The 16810-nt window shown below is 44.4% G+C and overlaps 1 protein-coding gene across 1 annotated transcript in view; it reads right to left on the minus strand.

The window, feature by feature from the left end:
- The window catches only part of LOC141074061 (uncharacterized), a 134085-nt gene that overhangs the window by 49686 nt on the left and 67589 nt on the right, over positions 1–16810 (minus strand). The window contains 1 exon segment of the mRNA XM_073561577.1: positions 8442–8938. Within this exon segment, the coding sequence (XP_073417678.1) occupies positions 8442–8938 (497 nt within the window).

The following is a 16810-nucleotide window of genomic DNA, read 5'->3' on the forward strand; positions in this document are numbered from 1 at the left end:
CTGTATACCAGGGGTGCTGCAGCGATGACAGGAGTGGGGTGGCGACATCATTCATTGGTAACTATCAGATCTGCAGAGGTGAAGGGCCAGGAATACTGCTTTTTGCACAGAGGCAAAAATATGAGAGGTTGTTGATGGTATGTGTCAGGCGGAAGTAGCATATGGAGGTTGCGCGTTGCATATACAGGGGTGAGCTGGCATATGGATGTGTGTGACACATACAGGGGTGAGCTGGCATATGGATGTGTGTGACACATACAGGGGAGAGCTGGCATATGAAGGTTGTGCATGGCATATACAGGGGTGAGCTGGCATATAGTTACATAGTAACATAGTTTTGAAGGCTGAAGGAATACCTTATGTCCATCTAGTTCAGCCTATTTTTAGTGCAGCTGTTCTGCATTGTTGATCCTGGGGAAGGCAAATAACCCACAGAGTAGAAGCCAATTTTCTTAGTAGGGAAAAAAATTCCTTCCCGACTCCTAAGCTGGGTCAACCATCTACCTATAATATTCTGTTATTCATAACCTTCTATACTGTTACTCACAAGAAAAGCATCCATTCCTTTCTTAAATTCATTCAGTGAGTTGGCCATCACCACTTCCTCAGGAAGAGAATTCCAGAGCCTCACTGCTCTTACCGTGAAGAACCCTCTTCTATGCTGGTGCAGAAATTGTCTTTCCTCCAAACGAAGAGAATGCCCCCTTGTTCTTGTCACAGTCCTTGGTACAAACAGTTCATTGGAGAGATCTCTGCATTGCCATCTGATATACTTGTACATATATATTAGGTCTCCCCTAAGTCTTCTCTTTTCTAGAGTAAATAGACCTAATTTTGATAACCTTTCTAGGTATTGTAGTGAACCAACTCCATTTATCATTCTAGTAGCCCGCCTTTGAACCCTTTCAAGTTCAGTAATGTCTTTCTTGAGCACCGGCGTCCAAAATTGCACACAATACTCCAAGTGTGGTCTGACGAGTGATTTGTACAGAGGGAGAATTATGTTTTCATCTCGTGTCCCCAGACCTCTTCTGATGCATCCCATGACCCTATTTGCTTTGGTGGCAGCTGCCTGACACTGGGCACTCCAATTTAGCTTCTTATTGACTAAGATGCCTAAGTCTTTTTCCATGTCTGATTTCCCCAGCAGTTTCCCATTTAGTAAGTAATTGTAGCATCTTTTTCTCCTTCCCATGTGCATAACCTTACACTTATCTGTGTTAAACCTCATTTGCCATTTTTCAGCCCAATTCTCCAATTTACTCAAATCTGTCTGTAGTTGCAAACTGTCCTCCTTTGTGTTATCTACCTTACATAGTTTTGTATCATCTGCAAATACTGATATGTTACTGTGTAAGCCATCCACTAGATCATTAATAAATATATTACATAGTAGGGGGCCCAATACAGACCCCTGTGGTACCCCACTAGTAACCCTGGCCCAATCTGAGGATGCACCATTAATAACCACTCTTTGTTTTCTATCACTAAGCCAGCTACCTACCCATCTACACACATTTTCCCCTAGCCCAAGCTTTCTCATCTTACTTACCAATCTTTTATGTGGGACAGTGTCACATGCTTTAGAGAAGTCGAGATAAATGACATCCAATGATTCTCCTTGGTCCATTTGAGAGCTTACATCCTCATAGAAGCTGATCAGGTTAGTTTGACAGGAGCGATCCTTCATAAATCCATGTTGATATGGAGTTAAACATTTATTAACATTGAGATATTCCATAATGGTATCCCTTAGAAACCCTTCAAAAATTTTACCCACAACAGATGTTAAGCTTACCGGCCTATAGTTTCCAGGTTCCCTTTTACACCCCTTTTTTAATATTGGTACCACATTCGCTTGCCGCCAATAAAAAGGAACAGACCCTGCTTCTATAGAGCCTTTAAATATAAGGAATAGAGGCCTGTCTATCACATTACTTAACTCCCTTAATCCCCGAGGGTGAATGCCATCAGGGCCTGGTGATTTGTCAATTTTAATCTTACTAAGGCGGTTCTGCACTTCTTCCTGGGTTAGGCAGGTAATACTTAATGGGGAGTTTACATTATCACTCTGCATTTCCCCTGGCAAATCCTTTTCCTGTGTGAACACTGTTGAGAAAAATGTATTTAAAACATTTGCTTTTCCCACATCGCGCTCTATGATTTCACCCTCATTATTCTTTAAAGGGCCAACACCATCAATTTGAATCTTTTTACTGTTTATATAATTAAAGAATAGTTTGGGGTTTGTTTTACTTTCATTAGCAATGAGTCTCTCAGTTTCCACTTTTGCTAAATGTATTTGTTTTTTACACATTTTATTTTTTTCTCTATAACTTTTTAATGCTTCTTCATTGCCTTCTTGTTTTAGCTTCCTAAATGTCTTGTTCTTGTTATTTATTGCTCTTTTTACATCCTTATTTAGCCACATTGGTGTTCTCCTGTTCCTAGCCCTTTTATTTCTGTACAGTATGGCTAGCTCGCAGTGGGGGTGTAAAACTGATTTAAATATTTCCCATTTATTTTCTGTGCTCCTATTTTTGAGGACATTGCCCCAATCAATTCGGCGAAGCTCCTCTCTAAGCTGATCAAACTTTGCTTTCCTAAAATTCAGCGTTTTCGTAACCCCCTTCCAGGGCACCTTACTGAAGGACAAGTGGAATTGTGTTATATTGTGGTCACTGTTCCCTCGGTGCCATCGACTCGGACTTCTGTTATTCTATCTGGCCTGTGGCTTAACATTAAGTCCAGAAGGGCTGTCCCTCTAGTTGGGCCCTGCACAAGTGGTGACAGAGAATTATCCTTGGTCACTGACAGAAATTGGTTTCCTTTCTGAGATACCCAGGTCTCAGTTTCCCAGTCTATGTCGGGGTAGTTGAAGTCCCCCATAATAATCACCTCATTGGGATTTGCTGCTTTGTCTATTTGTTTCAATAATACATTTTCAGTGGTTTCTGTTATATTTGGTGGCTTATAACAAACCCCTATGAGGATTTTATTACTTTTCCCTCCTTGTATCTCCACCCATAGAGACTTCACCTCTTCATTTCCCTCTTGTATATCTTCTTAGTGTGGGCTTTAAAGTGGACTTTATATATGGACAGACTCCACCCCCTTTCCTTTTTTTATGATCCCTCCTAAACAAATCATATCCTTGCAAGTTAGCCGCCCAGTCATAGCTGTCGTCTAACCATGTCTCAGTTATTCCTACTATGTCGTATTTTTCCTCATACATTACCAACTCCAGATCTTCAATCTCATTGGTCAGGCTCTGTGCATTGGTCAGCATGCAGGAAAGAAGTTTTGCTTCCTTTTTCTTAGCTTCCTTCTGAGTACCCTGTCTTGGGTCCTCTTTACCACATCTAGTATCCTTGATTAGTTTGTCCTTCTGCATGTTCTTGTCTGCTGTTTTTCCTCCCATCCCCTCTTCTTCTAGTTTAAAGCCCTCCTGATGAGTGTTGCAAGTTTTCTCGCGAATGTGTGATTCCCAGGTTTTGCGAGAAGTCCATCGTAGAGGTAATTCACGCAGATAGTTGGTAGGTCATTTATTGCTGTGTCATTTGTGCCTACATGTATCAGTAGGAAAGGGTCGTCATCCTTGGATTTGAGGATAGTTGGTATCCTGTTGGCCACATCCTTGATTTTTGCTCCTGGGAGGCAGCATACTTCTCTTGCGGTTATGTCCGGCCTGCAGATAGTTGCCCCCGTGCCTCTTAGTAGTGAGTCGCCCATAACTACCACTCTTCTTTTCTTTCCGGACGCACTGCTTGTTGCTCGTGAGTGTTTTTGAGTGTCTTTTGTTTCCGCTTTTGTTGACAGAGTAACTTCTTTTGTTGATAGTGTGTCTTCTCTTGTAGATACGGTATCATCCTGAGCTGTGCTATTTTTGTTCTCCAGCATGAGGGCTTCATATTGGTTGCTAAGCTGTGTGGGTGACCACTTGATCCGTTTGCGTCTTTTCGTCACATGGCTCCACTTTTCAGCCTCTGTATGTGCTCTGAAGCTTTTCTCACTTTCCGCATCCTGAATGATTGCTTCTGCTTCATCCAAGAAGTCCTCATGTTCTTAAATTACCTTCAATGTTGCTATTCTTTCTTCCAGTCCCTGCACCTTTTCCTCTAAGAGGGCAACAAGTTTGCACTTCTGACAGGTAAAGTTGAGTTTTTGGGCCGGCAGATCCATAAACATGTAGCATGTGTTGCAGGTGACCATGTGGATTTTCTTCTCTTCCATATTGCTATTGCCGATGCAGTCTATGATGGGTGGTTTTGCGATGTCCTCAAACAGCGAGACTCGGCAAGTCCCAGCGATCGATCAGCTTAAGGCGACTCTTCTCCTCTTCCCAGAATGCACCGTAAATATGCAGATGAGCTTCCTGCTTCTCCAATCCATGGTTTTGCGATGTCCTCAAACAGCGAGACCCGGCAAGTCCCAGCGATCGATCAGCTTAAGGCGACTCTTTTCCTCTTCCCAAAATGCACCGGAAATATGTAGATGAGCTTCCTGCTTCTCCAATCCCTGGTTTTGCGATGTCCTCAAACAGCGAGACGCGGCAAGTCCCAACGATCGATCAGCTTAAGGCGACTCTTCTCCTCTTCCCAGAATACACCGGAAATATGCAGATGAGCTTCCTGCTTCTCCAATCCCTGCTTTTGCGATGTCCTCAAACAGCGAGACCCGGCAAGTCCCAGCGATCGATCAGCTTAAGGCGACTCTTCTTCTCTTCCCAGAATGCACCGGAAATATGCAGATGAGCTTCCTGCTTCTCCAATCCCCGGTTTTGCGATGTCCTCAAATAGCGAGACGCGGCAAGTCCCAGCGATCGATCAGCTTAAGGCGACTCTTCTCCTCTTCCCAGAATACACCGGAAATATGCAGATGAGCTTCCTGCTTCTCCAATCCAATCTGTCTTGAGCTCTATCTTTTCATTCTGACCTTCTGTACTCCTTTAGCACAAGTCTTATCTTGTACTCTGTGCTTTGCCATATACCCGGCTCTGTGCTTTGGCATATGCTCCGCTTTTCCCTTGTACCTGGCTCTGTGCCTCAGCATACATTCCACTACCTATCTGTACTCTGCTCTATGTCTCTGACTTGGCTCTGGGCTCTAGCATACGCTCTGCTTCCCTTTCTTGTACCCGGCTCTGTGCTTCAGCCTACGTTCCGCTCCTTGATTTGTACTTTGCCTTGCCTTGCTTCTTCGTGAGCCCTCTGCACGCACCTGGCCTTCCCTCTCCCTCCTGTTTGTGCCTCAGCCATGCCTGCCTTAGCTGTGCCCGCCTGCTTGTGCCTGTCGTGCATGTCGGTTAGTGACTTAGCTGTGTCCACTGTTGTGCCTCAGCCGTGCTCGCCAGTCTGAGCCTCAGCCTGACCAGCTAGCCAGTGCCCCAGCCGTGCTCTGTGCTTCCTTGCACTCACGCTGTCGCTGCACTGTGTGCCATCTTGGCACGCGCAGGCCCTAGGTTGCTCCTTGACATACCTCCCCGTGCATCTCTAAAGCACCCGCAGGTCCTGCCATGAAACCTGGCGTGCCTCCTAGCATGCACAGGCCCTAGCCTGAACCCTGGCATGCCTCCTAGCACATGCAGGCCCTTGCCCTAGTCTGAACCTGGCATAGCCCCTAACACGCACCTTGCCTTGCACCCTGCCTTGGACCCTGGTGTGCCCCCTAGCACGCACCCTGCCTTGAACTTTGCCTTGGACCCTGGTTTCTCCCAGCACTCATGCTGTCTGGACCCCTGCCTTGGACCTTGGCGTGTCTCCTAACATGCACCATGTCTTGAACTCTGGCGTCCCTCCTTGCCTGAACCCTGGCTTGCCTGGCGGATGTCCGGAGCCTGCCGATCGCTGCCAGAGGTCCGGAACCTGATGACTGCAGACTAATGTCCGGAGCCTGTCGATCGTTGCCAGATGTCCGGAGTCCAATGCCATCTAGCCCTTGCGGGAACCCTGGCGTGCCACCTAGCACGTATCATGCCTTGGACCTTGTCGTGCCAATGCACGCACCTTGCTATGTTTCACTTTGTCCTTGTAAGTATGTCTTGTTCCTGATTAAACCCTGAGACCATGCTTTATTGAAGAAACCCTGTGACCACGCTTTGATATGTCTTGTACCCTGCACGTTCCCTGTTGCCAGACACTAACACGTATCTTTCTTGAGCCGGCCGTCTGGTTCCAGCAGTCGCGGTGGCTCACCCCCTTGGTCTTGCCCTGACACTCCCTGTATAGGTGGTGGTCCCTCACAAGGTCAGCTCGCCCTAGGTGGGTGGGTGCCACGACCCAGAGGGTCCACTCTAGAAATCAGTTCAGCTGAAGCTGACTCCGTCACAGTATACGTCACCTCACCTTATATACTGAACTTTGGGGTACATGTTTTTTCTATTAGTCACCTACTGACTAACCTTAAGGGGGTGAATTATGGGTATAGTTTTACATTTTGAATTAATAAAGTTTAGTTTTATCCTTTTATCAGCAAACATGAGGAATGACAAGAGACAACCCATTTAAGAAAATTCTATTTTGGTTAAAACTATTCCAACATTATGAACATAAAAAAGGCTTCTCCCCTATGTGACGTCTCTGATGTTTATTAACAGTTGATTTCCAAGTAAAATATTTCCCACATTAAGAAAATGAAAATTGCTTCTCCTCTGTGTGACTGCTCTGATGTCTAACAAGAATAGCTTTCCGGTTAAAACATTTCCCACATTCTGAACAGCAAAAAAGGCTTCTCCCCTGTGTGTGCTCTTTGATGGCGTTCAAGATCTACAGTTGTGGCCAAAAGTATTGACACCCCTGCAATTCTGTCAGATAATACTCAGTTTCTTCCTGAAAATGATTGCAAACACAAATTCTTTGGTATTATTATCTTCATTTAATTTGTCTTAAATGAAAAAACACAAAAAGAATTGTCCTAAAGCCAAATTGGATATAATTCCACACCATACATAAAAGAGGGTGGACAAAAGTATTGACACTGTTCGAAAAATCATGTGATGCTTCTCTAATTTGTGTAATTAACAGCACCTGTAACTTACCTGTGGCACCTAACAGGTTTTGGCAATAACTAAATCACACTCACAGCCAGTTGACATGGATTAAAGTTGACTCAACCTCTCTCCTGTGTCCTTGTGTGTACCACATTGAGCATGGAGAAAAGAAAGATGACCAAAGAGGAAGCATGAGCAATCTCTAGGCTACAAGTCCATCTCCAAAGACCTGAATGTTCCTGTGTCTACCGTGCGCAGTGTCATCAAGAAGTGTAAAGCCCATGGCACTGTGGCTAACCTCCCTAGATGTGGACGGAAAAGAAAAATTGACAAGAGATTTCAACGCAAGATTGTGCGGATGTTAAAGAACCTTGACTAACATCCAAACAAGTTCAAGCTGCCCTGGAGTCTGAGGGTACAACAGTGTCAACCCGTACTATCCGTCGGCATCTGAATGAAAAGGGACTGTATGGTAGGAGACCCAGGAAGACCCCACTTCTTACCCCGAGACATAAAAAAGCCAGGCTGGAGTTTGCCAAAACTTACCTGAAAAAGCCTAAAACGATTTAGAAGAATGTTCTCTGGTCAGATGAGACAAAAGTAGAGCTTTTTGGGCAAAGGCATCAACATAGAGTTTACAGGAGAAAAAAAGAGGCATTCAAAGAAAAGAACACGGTCCCTACAGTCAAACATGGCGGAGGTTCCCTGATGTTTTGGGGTTGCTTTGCTGCCTCTGGCACTGGACTGCTTGACAGTGTGCATGGCATTATGAAGTCAGAAGACTACCAACAAATTTTGCAGCATAATGTAGGGTCCAGTGTGAGAAAGCTGGGTCTCCCTCAGAGGTCATGGGTCTTCCAGCAGGACAATGACCCAAAACACACTTCAAAAAGCACTAGAAAATGGTTTGAGAGAAAGCACTGGAGACTTCTAAGGTGGCCAGCAATGAGTCCAGACCTGAATCCCATAGAACACCTGTGGAGAGATCTAAAAATGGCAGTTTGGAGAAGGCACCCTTCAAATATCAGGGACCTGGAGCAGTTTGCCAAAGAAGAATGGTCTAAAATTCCAGCAGAGCATTGTAAGAAACTCATTGATGGTTACCGGAAGCGGTTGGTCGCAGTTATTTTGGCTAAAGGTTGTGCAACCAAGTATTAGGCTGAGGGTGCCAATACTTTTGTCTGGCCCATTTTTGGAGTTTTGTGTGAAATGATGAATGTTTCGCTTTTTGCTTCATTCTCTTTTGTGTTTTTTCATTTAAGACAAATTAAATGAAGATAATACCAAAGAATTTGTGTTTGCAATCATTTTCAGGAAGAAACTGAGTGTTATCTGACAGAATTGCAGGGGGGGTCAATACTTTTGGCCACAACTGTATTTTCCATTTAAAACATTTCCCACATTCTGAACATGAATATGGCTTCTCTGCTGTGTGAATTCTCTCATGTGCAACAAGACTTAAAATCTGAGTAAAACATTTCCCACATTCTGAACATCAAAAAGGCTTTTCTCCTGTGTGAGTTCTTTGGTGCTTAACAAGATCCCCTTTCTGGTTAAAACATTTCCCACATTCTGAACAGGAAAAAGGCTTCTCCCCTGTGTGAGTTCTTTGGTGCTTAACAAGATCCCCTTTCTGGTTAAAACATTTCCCACATTCTGAACAGGAAAAAGGCTTCTCCCCTGTGTGAGTTCTTTGGTGCTTAACAAGATCCCCTTTCTGGTTAAAACATTTCCCACATTCTGAACAGGAAAAAGGCTTCTCCCCTGTGTGAATTCTCTGGTGGTTAACAAAATGTGATTTCTGGTTAAAACATTTCCTACAATCTGAACAGGAAAAAGGATTCTCCCCAGTGTGAGTTCTATGGTGATCAACCAAACTTGATTTCCGGTTAAAACATTTCCCACATTCTGAACATGAAAAAGGCTTCTCTCCTGTGTGAGTTCTCTGGTGTGTAACAAAATGAGATTTCTTGTGAAAACATTTCCCACATTCTGAACATGAAAATGAATTTTTTGCTTTAGGTGCAGTTTGTTTTTTAATGCCTTTTTTGTGACTTTGATTTTCCTTAGTAGTCGGTAATGAATCAGAAGATGGGACCTGTTTCATAGGATCAGATGACCGATCTTTGCTGTGAATGGATGATGGTATATCTGGAGTAACAGCAATCACTTCAGTCGTATTTTGTAGGATCTCAAGATCATCAGATTTAAAAATTGAAGCTGTCAGCTGTCCCTCTGATATCCTGGTACAGTCATCTACCAAGACAAAAAACAATTTTCTTTCATAAAATATCATTGAGTTTTATATTTTTGAACATTTCTACTTAAAGAAGTTGTCCACTACTTTAACTTTTTTTTCATAAATCTTGCTATTATGTGCCACTAAAAACATCCACTGTGTTTATTTTAGCAATATTACCTTTTATCATCCTCTCGCAGCACATTTTCAGTGCTGGCTCCAGCTCTCATGGGGTTAATTGACAACTTTCTTTCTCCCGACTTACTGTGCTCTAATACTACAAGTTCCATGATGCATTGCACTGGCCTGTAAGGCCTCTTTCACACTTCCATTTTTGACAATCAGTCAAGATCCGCCGATTTGGAAAAAAAACGGATTCGCCATTTTTCTTTGCGGATCCGTTTTTTTCCCCATTGACTTTCATTATTGGCGGATCTTGACAGATTGCCGTCCGTTGCATCTGTTTTTATGAGGATCCGCCACAATGTTGGTGTCCGTCAACATCCTCAAAGATTTCCAAACGGAGCTTGCAACGTTTTTTTGGGCGGCGGATCCTCCAGACACTGATTTAACCCAAAATTCTGTCTGGGTGCCGGACAAAAAAAAAAATTCTCTCTCTCTCTGACCAGCGGTTCCTTTAAATTTCCTCATTTTGCGGATCTGTCAAAAAACGGATCCTGTGGCATCCGTTCACATCAGTTAAGAACGGATCCGCTTGTCCGCCTTTTTGGCGGATTTTAACTGACACAAAAAACTGTAGTGTGAGAGAGGCCTAAGCCAGCACCTTGCACACCCACTCCAAAACACACCCAAACCTCTCCCTCCTCTCTCTTCAATCTGAAGCATCTTATTGTAAGGGTCTGTGCACACGTTGTGGATTCTACTGTGGATCTGCAGCGGATTTGGCCCTGCGGATCCGCAGCAGATTCTCCTGCGTTGTACAGTACCATTATAGTCAATGTAAAACAAAAACCTCTGTGCCCATGGTGCAGAAAATCAGCAGCATAAACGCTGAGGGTTCATTTCTGTAGAATGTCGGATTCCGCAGCGTTTTTCACCTGTTCCATTATAAGAATCCGCAGGTGTCAAAACGCAGGTGGAAGCCGCACAAAATCCGCTATAAATCTGCAGATAAAACGCCGGTCATTGTACCTGCAGATATAGCAAAATCCACACAGAAAAATCCACAGCACAATCCGCCACGTGTTCACATAAAACACATTGCAAGCATCATGAGCGCACACACAGGAGCGCGCACAGACACAGGCGTTCTTAATAATAAGTCCCCATGTACACACCGTTATAGTGCTGAGAGCTATAAGGCTGTGTGCACACCGGGCGGATTCCAGGGCGGATTATTCTACTCAGTAACCGCAGCTCTTGGCAGAAAATGCAGGTGCGTTATTGATGCGTTTGTCATGCGGTTTTTCATGTGCTTTTTTACATGTGGATTGTATGTGTTTTTGTAACCTAAATAAAGATGTCATTTAACAAAAAAAGAAAGATTTGTGTTGTCATTTCTGTCCAACCTCCTCATTTACACTTGTCCAACCCACACTTCATTACACACATAGATAGATAGAAAGATAGATATGGGATAGATGGATAGATAGCTAGATAGAAAGATAGATATGGGATAGATATATGGATTTATATATAGATTTTTCCATAGATACTTTATTTCCATAGATATTTCCATAGATTTTTCCATAGATATCCATAGATATTTCCATATCCATGTTTATTAATGAACTATGTTTCATTTTAGAAAGTAAAAAAAAAAATGGCGTGGGCTCCAGCGCAATTTTCTGCACCAGAGGAGGAAAGCCGACTGCCGGGGGCCAATATTTTTTGCCTGGGAATGGGACAATACCCATGGCCTTTTCCCAGGCTATGAATATCAGCCCGCAGCTGTCTTCATAGCCTTTACTGGCTATTAAAATAGGGGACCCCCCAAGAAAATGACGTGGGGGTCCCCCTAAATTTTATACTGCGGGCTGATATTCATAGCCTAGGAAGGGGCCATGGATATTGGACCCCCCCAGCTACAAATACCAGCCTGCAGCCGCCCCAGAAATGGCGCATATATAAGATGCGCCAATTCTGGCACTTAGCCCCTCTTCCCACTCCCGTGTAGCGGTGGGATATGGGGTAATAAGGGGTATATAAGGGGTTAATGTCACCTTGCTATTGGAAAATGACATTAAGCCCGGTTAATAATGGAGTGGCGTCAGCCTATCCATTATTAATCTTATAGTAATAAAGGGTTAAAAAAAACCACACACATAAGAATAAAGTATTTTAATGAAATAAAACACAACATGGATATCATATTTTTATTGCACGCCCAGATCCAAGCGACACCCTCGGTCTCCTCTAATAAAAAGTAAAAAAATAAACAAACCGTATACTCCCTGTCCGGCACAGTCCAATTAATAACGAGTGTCTCACGACGATCTCCCCTATAGAACAGTGACATCAGGTGATGTGGCCGCTCTATAGTGCCTCCCAGTGGTGAACTGACAGGAGACAATGGCTCCTGCAGTGCATCACTGAGGTTACATGAGTTCAGGCTCTCACTTTCCAGCAATGCGGCATGAGAATTAGGGTTAGGGCTTGGGTTAGGGTTACGGGACCACTTTCCCGGCGGCGGAGGGATACACAGCGGAGGATTACCTCCGTCTATCATTTCATTGCTGGGGCCCCTGGAGAGCGGTCGCATCAGCTGATGTGGCTGCTCTACACGGGAGATCGTCGTGGGACCCTCGTTATTATCTGGACTACAGCGGAAAGGTGAGTATAGGTTGCTTTATTATTTTATTTTTATTACAGAAGATCGATGGCTTCGGGGAACTAGGTGATTGGTAAGTATATACTCTATGTTATGTGTTGTATGTTATATGTATATTCTATATGTTGTATGCTCAGTATGTGTTTTTTTTTTTTTCACTTTCAACACATTAGCCGGATGATGGGACTACTTCTGTCCCATCATTGGCTAATGTGTCACTCACTGACAGTGTAGCAAGCATCACCTGATGGGACTTGTAGTCCCACTGGATGATGCTTGCCTGCATACACACGCACGCGCACACACCCCCCCGCACAGCCCCGACACCGCCAGCACAGCACGCAGACTCCCCCGCACATCCCTGGCAACACCCACACAGCCCGCCCACCCTCCCGCAAAGCCGGCAGACCACCGCACGGCCCGTCCACCCCCTGCACAGCCAGCAGACAGCCTGCAGACCCCAGCACAGCCCGCCCACCACCCCCCGCACAGCAGCCCACAGACCCCCGCACGACCCTTCCACCCCCCGCAGAGCCGGCACCAGCAGACAGCCTGCATACCCCCACACAACCCGCCCACCCCCCGCACAGCTGGCAGACAGGCCGCAGACCCCGCTCAGCTCCTTCACCTCCCGTACAGCCAGCAGACAGCCTGCAGACCCCTGCACGGCGGCCCCCCGCACAGCAGCCCGCAGACCCCTGCATGGCCTGTCCACCCCTCGCACAGCTGGCAGACAGCCTGTCCAACCCCTACACAGCCCCGTCACTCTTGATGGGTGAGGAGACAGACGCTGCAGAGTGACGGGGCTGTGATGTGTGATGCAGCACCGCCCACACACTACTGTGACTCTTGATGAGTGACAGCAGTGTGTTGATACTGGGTCACGCCTGCTGATGTCACATCAATTTCCATAGTCAGGAAATTGACGTGACAGCGGATGTTAGCGGCGGCTGTAGCCTGGCGGTCACATGACTCGGACTCAGCCGCCCGCATAGCGCCGCTCACAGGCAGAATTGGCAACGCAAGGTAATTACAAAAATCATTATGGGCCCCGGGGGATACAATAGGGGGGGTTACTAAAAAGTAGTGGACAACCTCTTTAAATTGTCCATAAAAATGGCAAGCTATGCAAAAAACTTTAACCGTGTTGCATTTTGGTGCGCTCGGCGCACCGTCAACAGAACGCATGCGCCAGCAAATACATACCTGCGCACGGCCTGCGTACCCAATGCTAAAGATAGGATACGCAGGTCGCATGCAGCGTCATGCGCCCATAGGCGGAGCTGACCGGAGGAGGGGCGGCCATGCGCATCCCTCCACAGCTCCAGGAAACGCTAGTGTGAAAGTAGCCTTACAAGTGCTGCTGCCAAGAGCTGTGTCAGTCAGCGATTTTGCTATAAAGTAAAAAACAGATAAGGCAGGTTAGGGTTAGTGCTATAGTTAGGGTTAGTGTTGGGACTAAAGTTAGGGTTACTGTTAGGGTTTATTCTAAAGTTAGGGATAGGGTAAAGAATTAGACTTTTCTCAATTGCCTGCCCAATAATTTGGTCACGTCATGTCGTAGTTTTCTATTTACGAAAAAAAAAAATAAAATAAAATTGCCAGTCAGTAGTATACTGCAGAGGAGGCTTATGCACTTGTATGTTCTGACAGTGAAGAAAGTGCAGTGTCAGATGGCGATGTGGATTTCAAGGGCTTTAGTGGCAGCGACAGTGATAGCTCAGAAATGAGCAGTGATTCTGGTCCATCCTCACACACAAGGACCAGTACAATAAGAAGGACAAATAGCGCTTCTGGAGAAATGTCTCCAACTCAGGGAACAATGCCCAGTACTAACGCTGTCCCTAGTGCTCGTGAATTGGCGCACACCAATGTCCAAGGGGCTTTGCCTCTTGATGTAGCATTTCCCAGATGGGAGGCTTCGGATTCGGTTACTCCATTCAGCCCTAATTTTATTGTCATTCCTGGTATAAATGTGGAGGTGGAAAATTTTGGACCAATTATTTTTTAATTTGTTTATGACAGATAGCTTGCTAGAGCATATTGTCCTACAAATTTATATGTGTCCCAATTCATAGATCAAATTTAAGGACACCAACTAGAAATGAAATTTTTTTTAGGACTTACATTCGCTATGTGTCTTGTTAAAAAAGCCCTGTTCAATCCACCCCTATGTTTTTGCCGTTCTTCCTAGCACCTGTTATGAAATGCTCATGAGATTTTGGCATTTTAATGACAATAGTCAATGCCTGCCCAGAAATGTCCCAGAACATGACAGAATATACAAAATCAGACCCATCATCGAAGACTTGACAGAAAAGTTCTTAAAGCTCTACACCCCAACAGAAAACATTTCCATTGATGAGTCCCTTGTAAAATTCTAAGGAAGACTGCACCTCAAGCAATTTATTCCTTCTAAGAGGGCAAGGTTCGGAATAAAGCTCTATAAAATGTGCGAGAGTTCAACCGGATACACATCAGCTTTTCACATTTATGAGGGGAAAGACAGCCAACTAAACCCACCAGGATGCCCTACTTATCTGGGGACATCTGGAAAAATCGTTTTGAGCATTTTTTACAAAAAGGCTACAATCTGTATGTTGACAACTACTACACCAGCATACCTCTATTTAAAAGTCTGGTTGAACATAACATAGGGGCTTGTGGGACCATTCTCAAAAACCATCAGGGGTTTCCACAATCATTGGTCAAAGAACATTTCCGAATGGGGCAGTCAGGGGCTTTATGCAATGGAGAGCTGCTTGTCCTTAAGTATAAGGATGAAAAAGATATATTTATCCTGAGCTCGATCCCCACAGATGCCACAAGGGCCACTGCAGACCAACAGGGATCCACCACTCCAAAACCTGTGTCTGTCATTGACTACAACAAATATATGGGGGGGTTGACCTTGCAGATCAGGTTCTACAGCCATACCAGGTATCAAGAAAATCATATACCTGGTATAAAAAGTTAGTCATGTATTTGTTTCAGGTGGCCACATATAATTCTTTTGTGTTACACAAAAAAGCCGGAAATGCAGATATTTTCCTTGATTATCAGGAAAAGGTCATGTAAATCTTGTTTTTGAAAATTTTGTCCCCGCCAATCCTTTAGAATGTGAAGATGTCAGAAGACTCACTGAGCGACATTTTATTGCACTCATCCCAGTAACTGAAACAAGAAAGAACCCCCAGAGAAGATGTCGTGTATGTTCCTAGAGAGGAATGAGGCATGATACCTGCTATTATTACCCACAATGCCCATCACTGCCAGCCTTATGCCTCTATGACGGCTTTACAATCTTCCACACAGAACCACGTTTATGAACTGTTTTGACATTCAAGCATTTGGTTTATTTAGTGACAGACACATTTGAGTAGAGCTGACTTAACAATTTCCGGGGGTAGGTGGGGAGAGGTCTCCAGAGACACAAGCTGGGCACAATATATTGGGCACTACAATGACATTTTTGCAATTTTTGCTCTAAAACTTCCACTACGTGTTTCTGGAAATAATCCATGTAGTGAAAATGGTCACTATATCCATAGATGAATTCCCAGAGGGGTGTCATTTGCAAAATGGGGTCACTTCAGGGGGAATTCTGTTGTTTTGGCACTTAGCGGCTCTCCAAAGTGTCATAAAAGCAGAATCTCTCCTGAAGTGACCCCATTTTGGAAATGACACCCCTCTGGGAATTGGAAATGACACCCCTTGCAAATTCATCTATGTACACCCATAGGTTTACCTATGATGACCATTTACCTATCTACCTATTTTCCAATGTAAAATCTGGGGTTAAAACAATATTTTAGTGGTTAAAATGTAATTATTTTTTTCTTCACTGCCCAGTGGTATAATTTTCTATGGAACAGCTGTGGTGTCAGTATGCTCACTGCACCACTAGAAGAATTCATTCAGGGAAGTATTTGGTAAAATGCAGTCACTTTTGGGGGCTTATGCTGTTCTGGCACCTCAGGGGCTCTGACAATGTGACATGTCACCCACAAACACTTCCAGCAAAATCTGCTCTCCAATATGGCGCTCCTTCCCTTCCGAGCTCTGCCATGCACCCAAACAGTGGTTTACCCCCACATATGGGGGTGTCAGCATACTCAGGACAAACTAAAATATATATCGAGGGAAAAAGATTTAGGAAAAATTTTATTTTTTTTTATTTCCATGGCTCTACGCAATAAACTTCTGTAAAGCACCTGTGGGTTCAAGGTGCTCAATACACATCTGGATAAGTTGCCTAAAGGGTCTAGTTTCAAAATGGGGTCACTTGTTGGGGGTTTCCACTGTTTAGGCACATCAGGGGCTCTCCAAACACGACATGGCAACCGCTAATTATTCCAGCATATTTTACATTCAAAAAGTCAAATGACGCCGCCATCGCCGGTGACATTGTGCTGGATATAATTGTTTTCTAAGCCTCACAATAGCCACAATATTATAGGCATTATCACCAATAAAATCAATGCTATTATATGCATTATGTAATAATGGGGGCAGGTCAGTGAGGGATCAGCGACCTGTCATAAGCCAATACAGATGAATATGTAATCAGAGCACCGCATAAAGCCCCGCCCACAGCCCCGCCCCAAAGCACGAGAATCTCATTACTGAAAACTACAAATACAGATTACACAACAGTAAACCAAAGTTGAATTCATTTATGTTGGACCATTGGAGCTACTATGAATCCTGACCAGAAGATCAGAGAAAATAATAATAATAATACATTTTATTTCTATAGCGCCGACATATTCTGCAGCACATTACAGCATAA

Source organism: Dendrobates tinctorius, unplaced genomic scaffold (assembly GCF_039654945.1).
Source record: "Dendrobates tinctorius isolate UK_male_01 unplaced genomic scaffold, ASM3965494v1 ptg000322l, whole genome shotgun sequence".
Taxonomy (NCBI): Eukaryota; Metazoa; Chordata; class Amphibia; order Anura; family Dendrobatidae; genus Dendrobates; species Dendrobates tinctorius.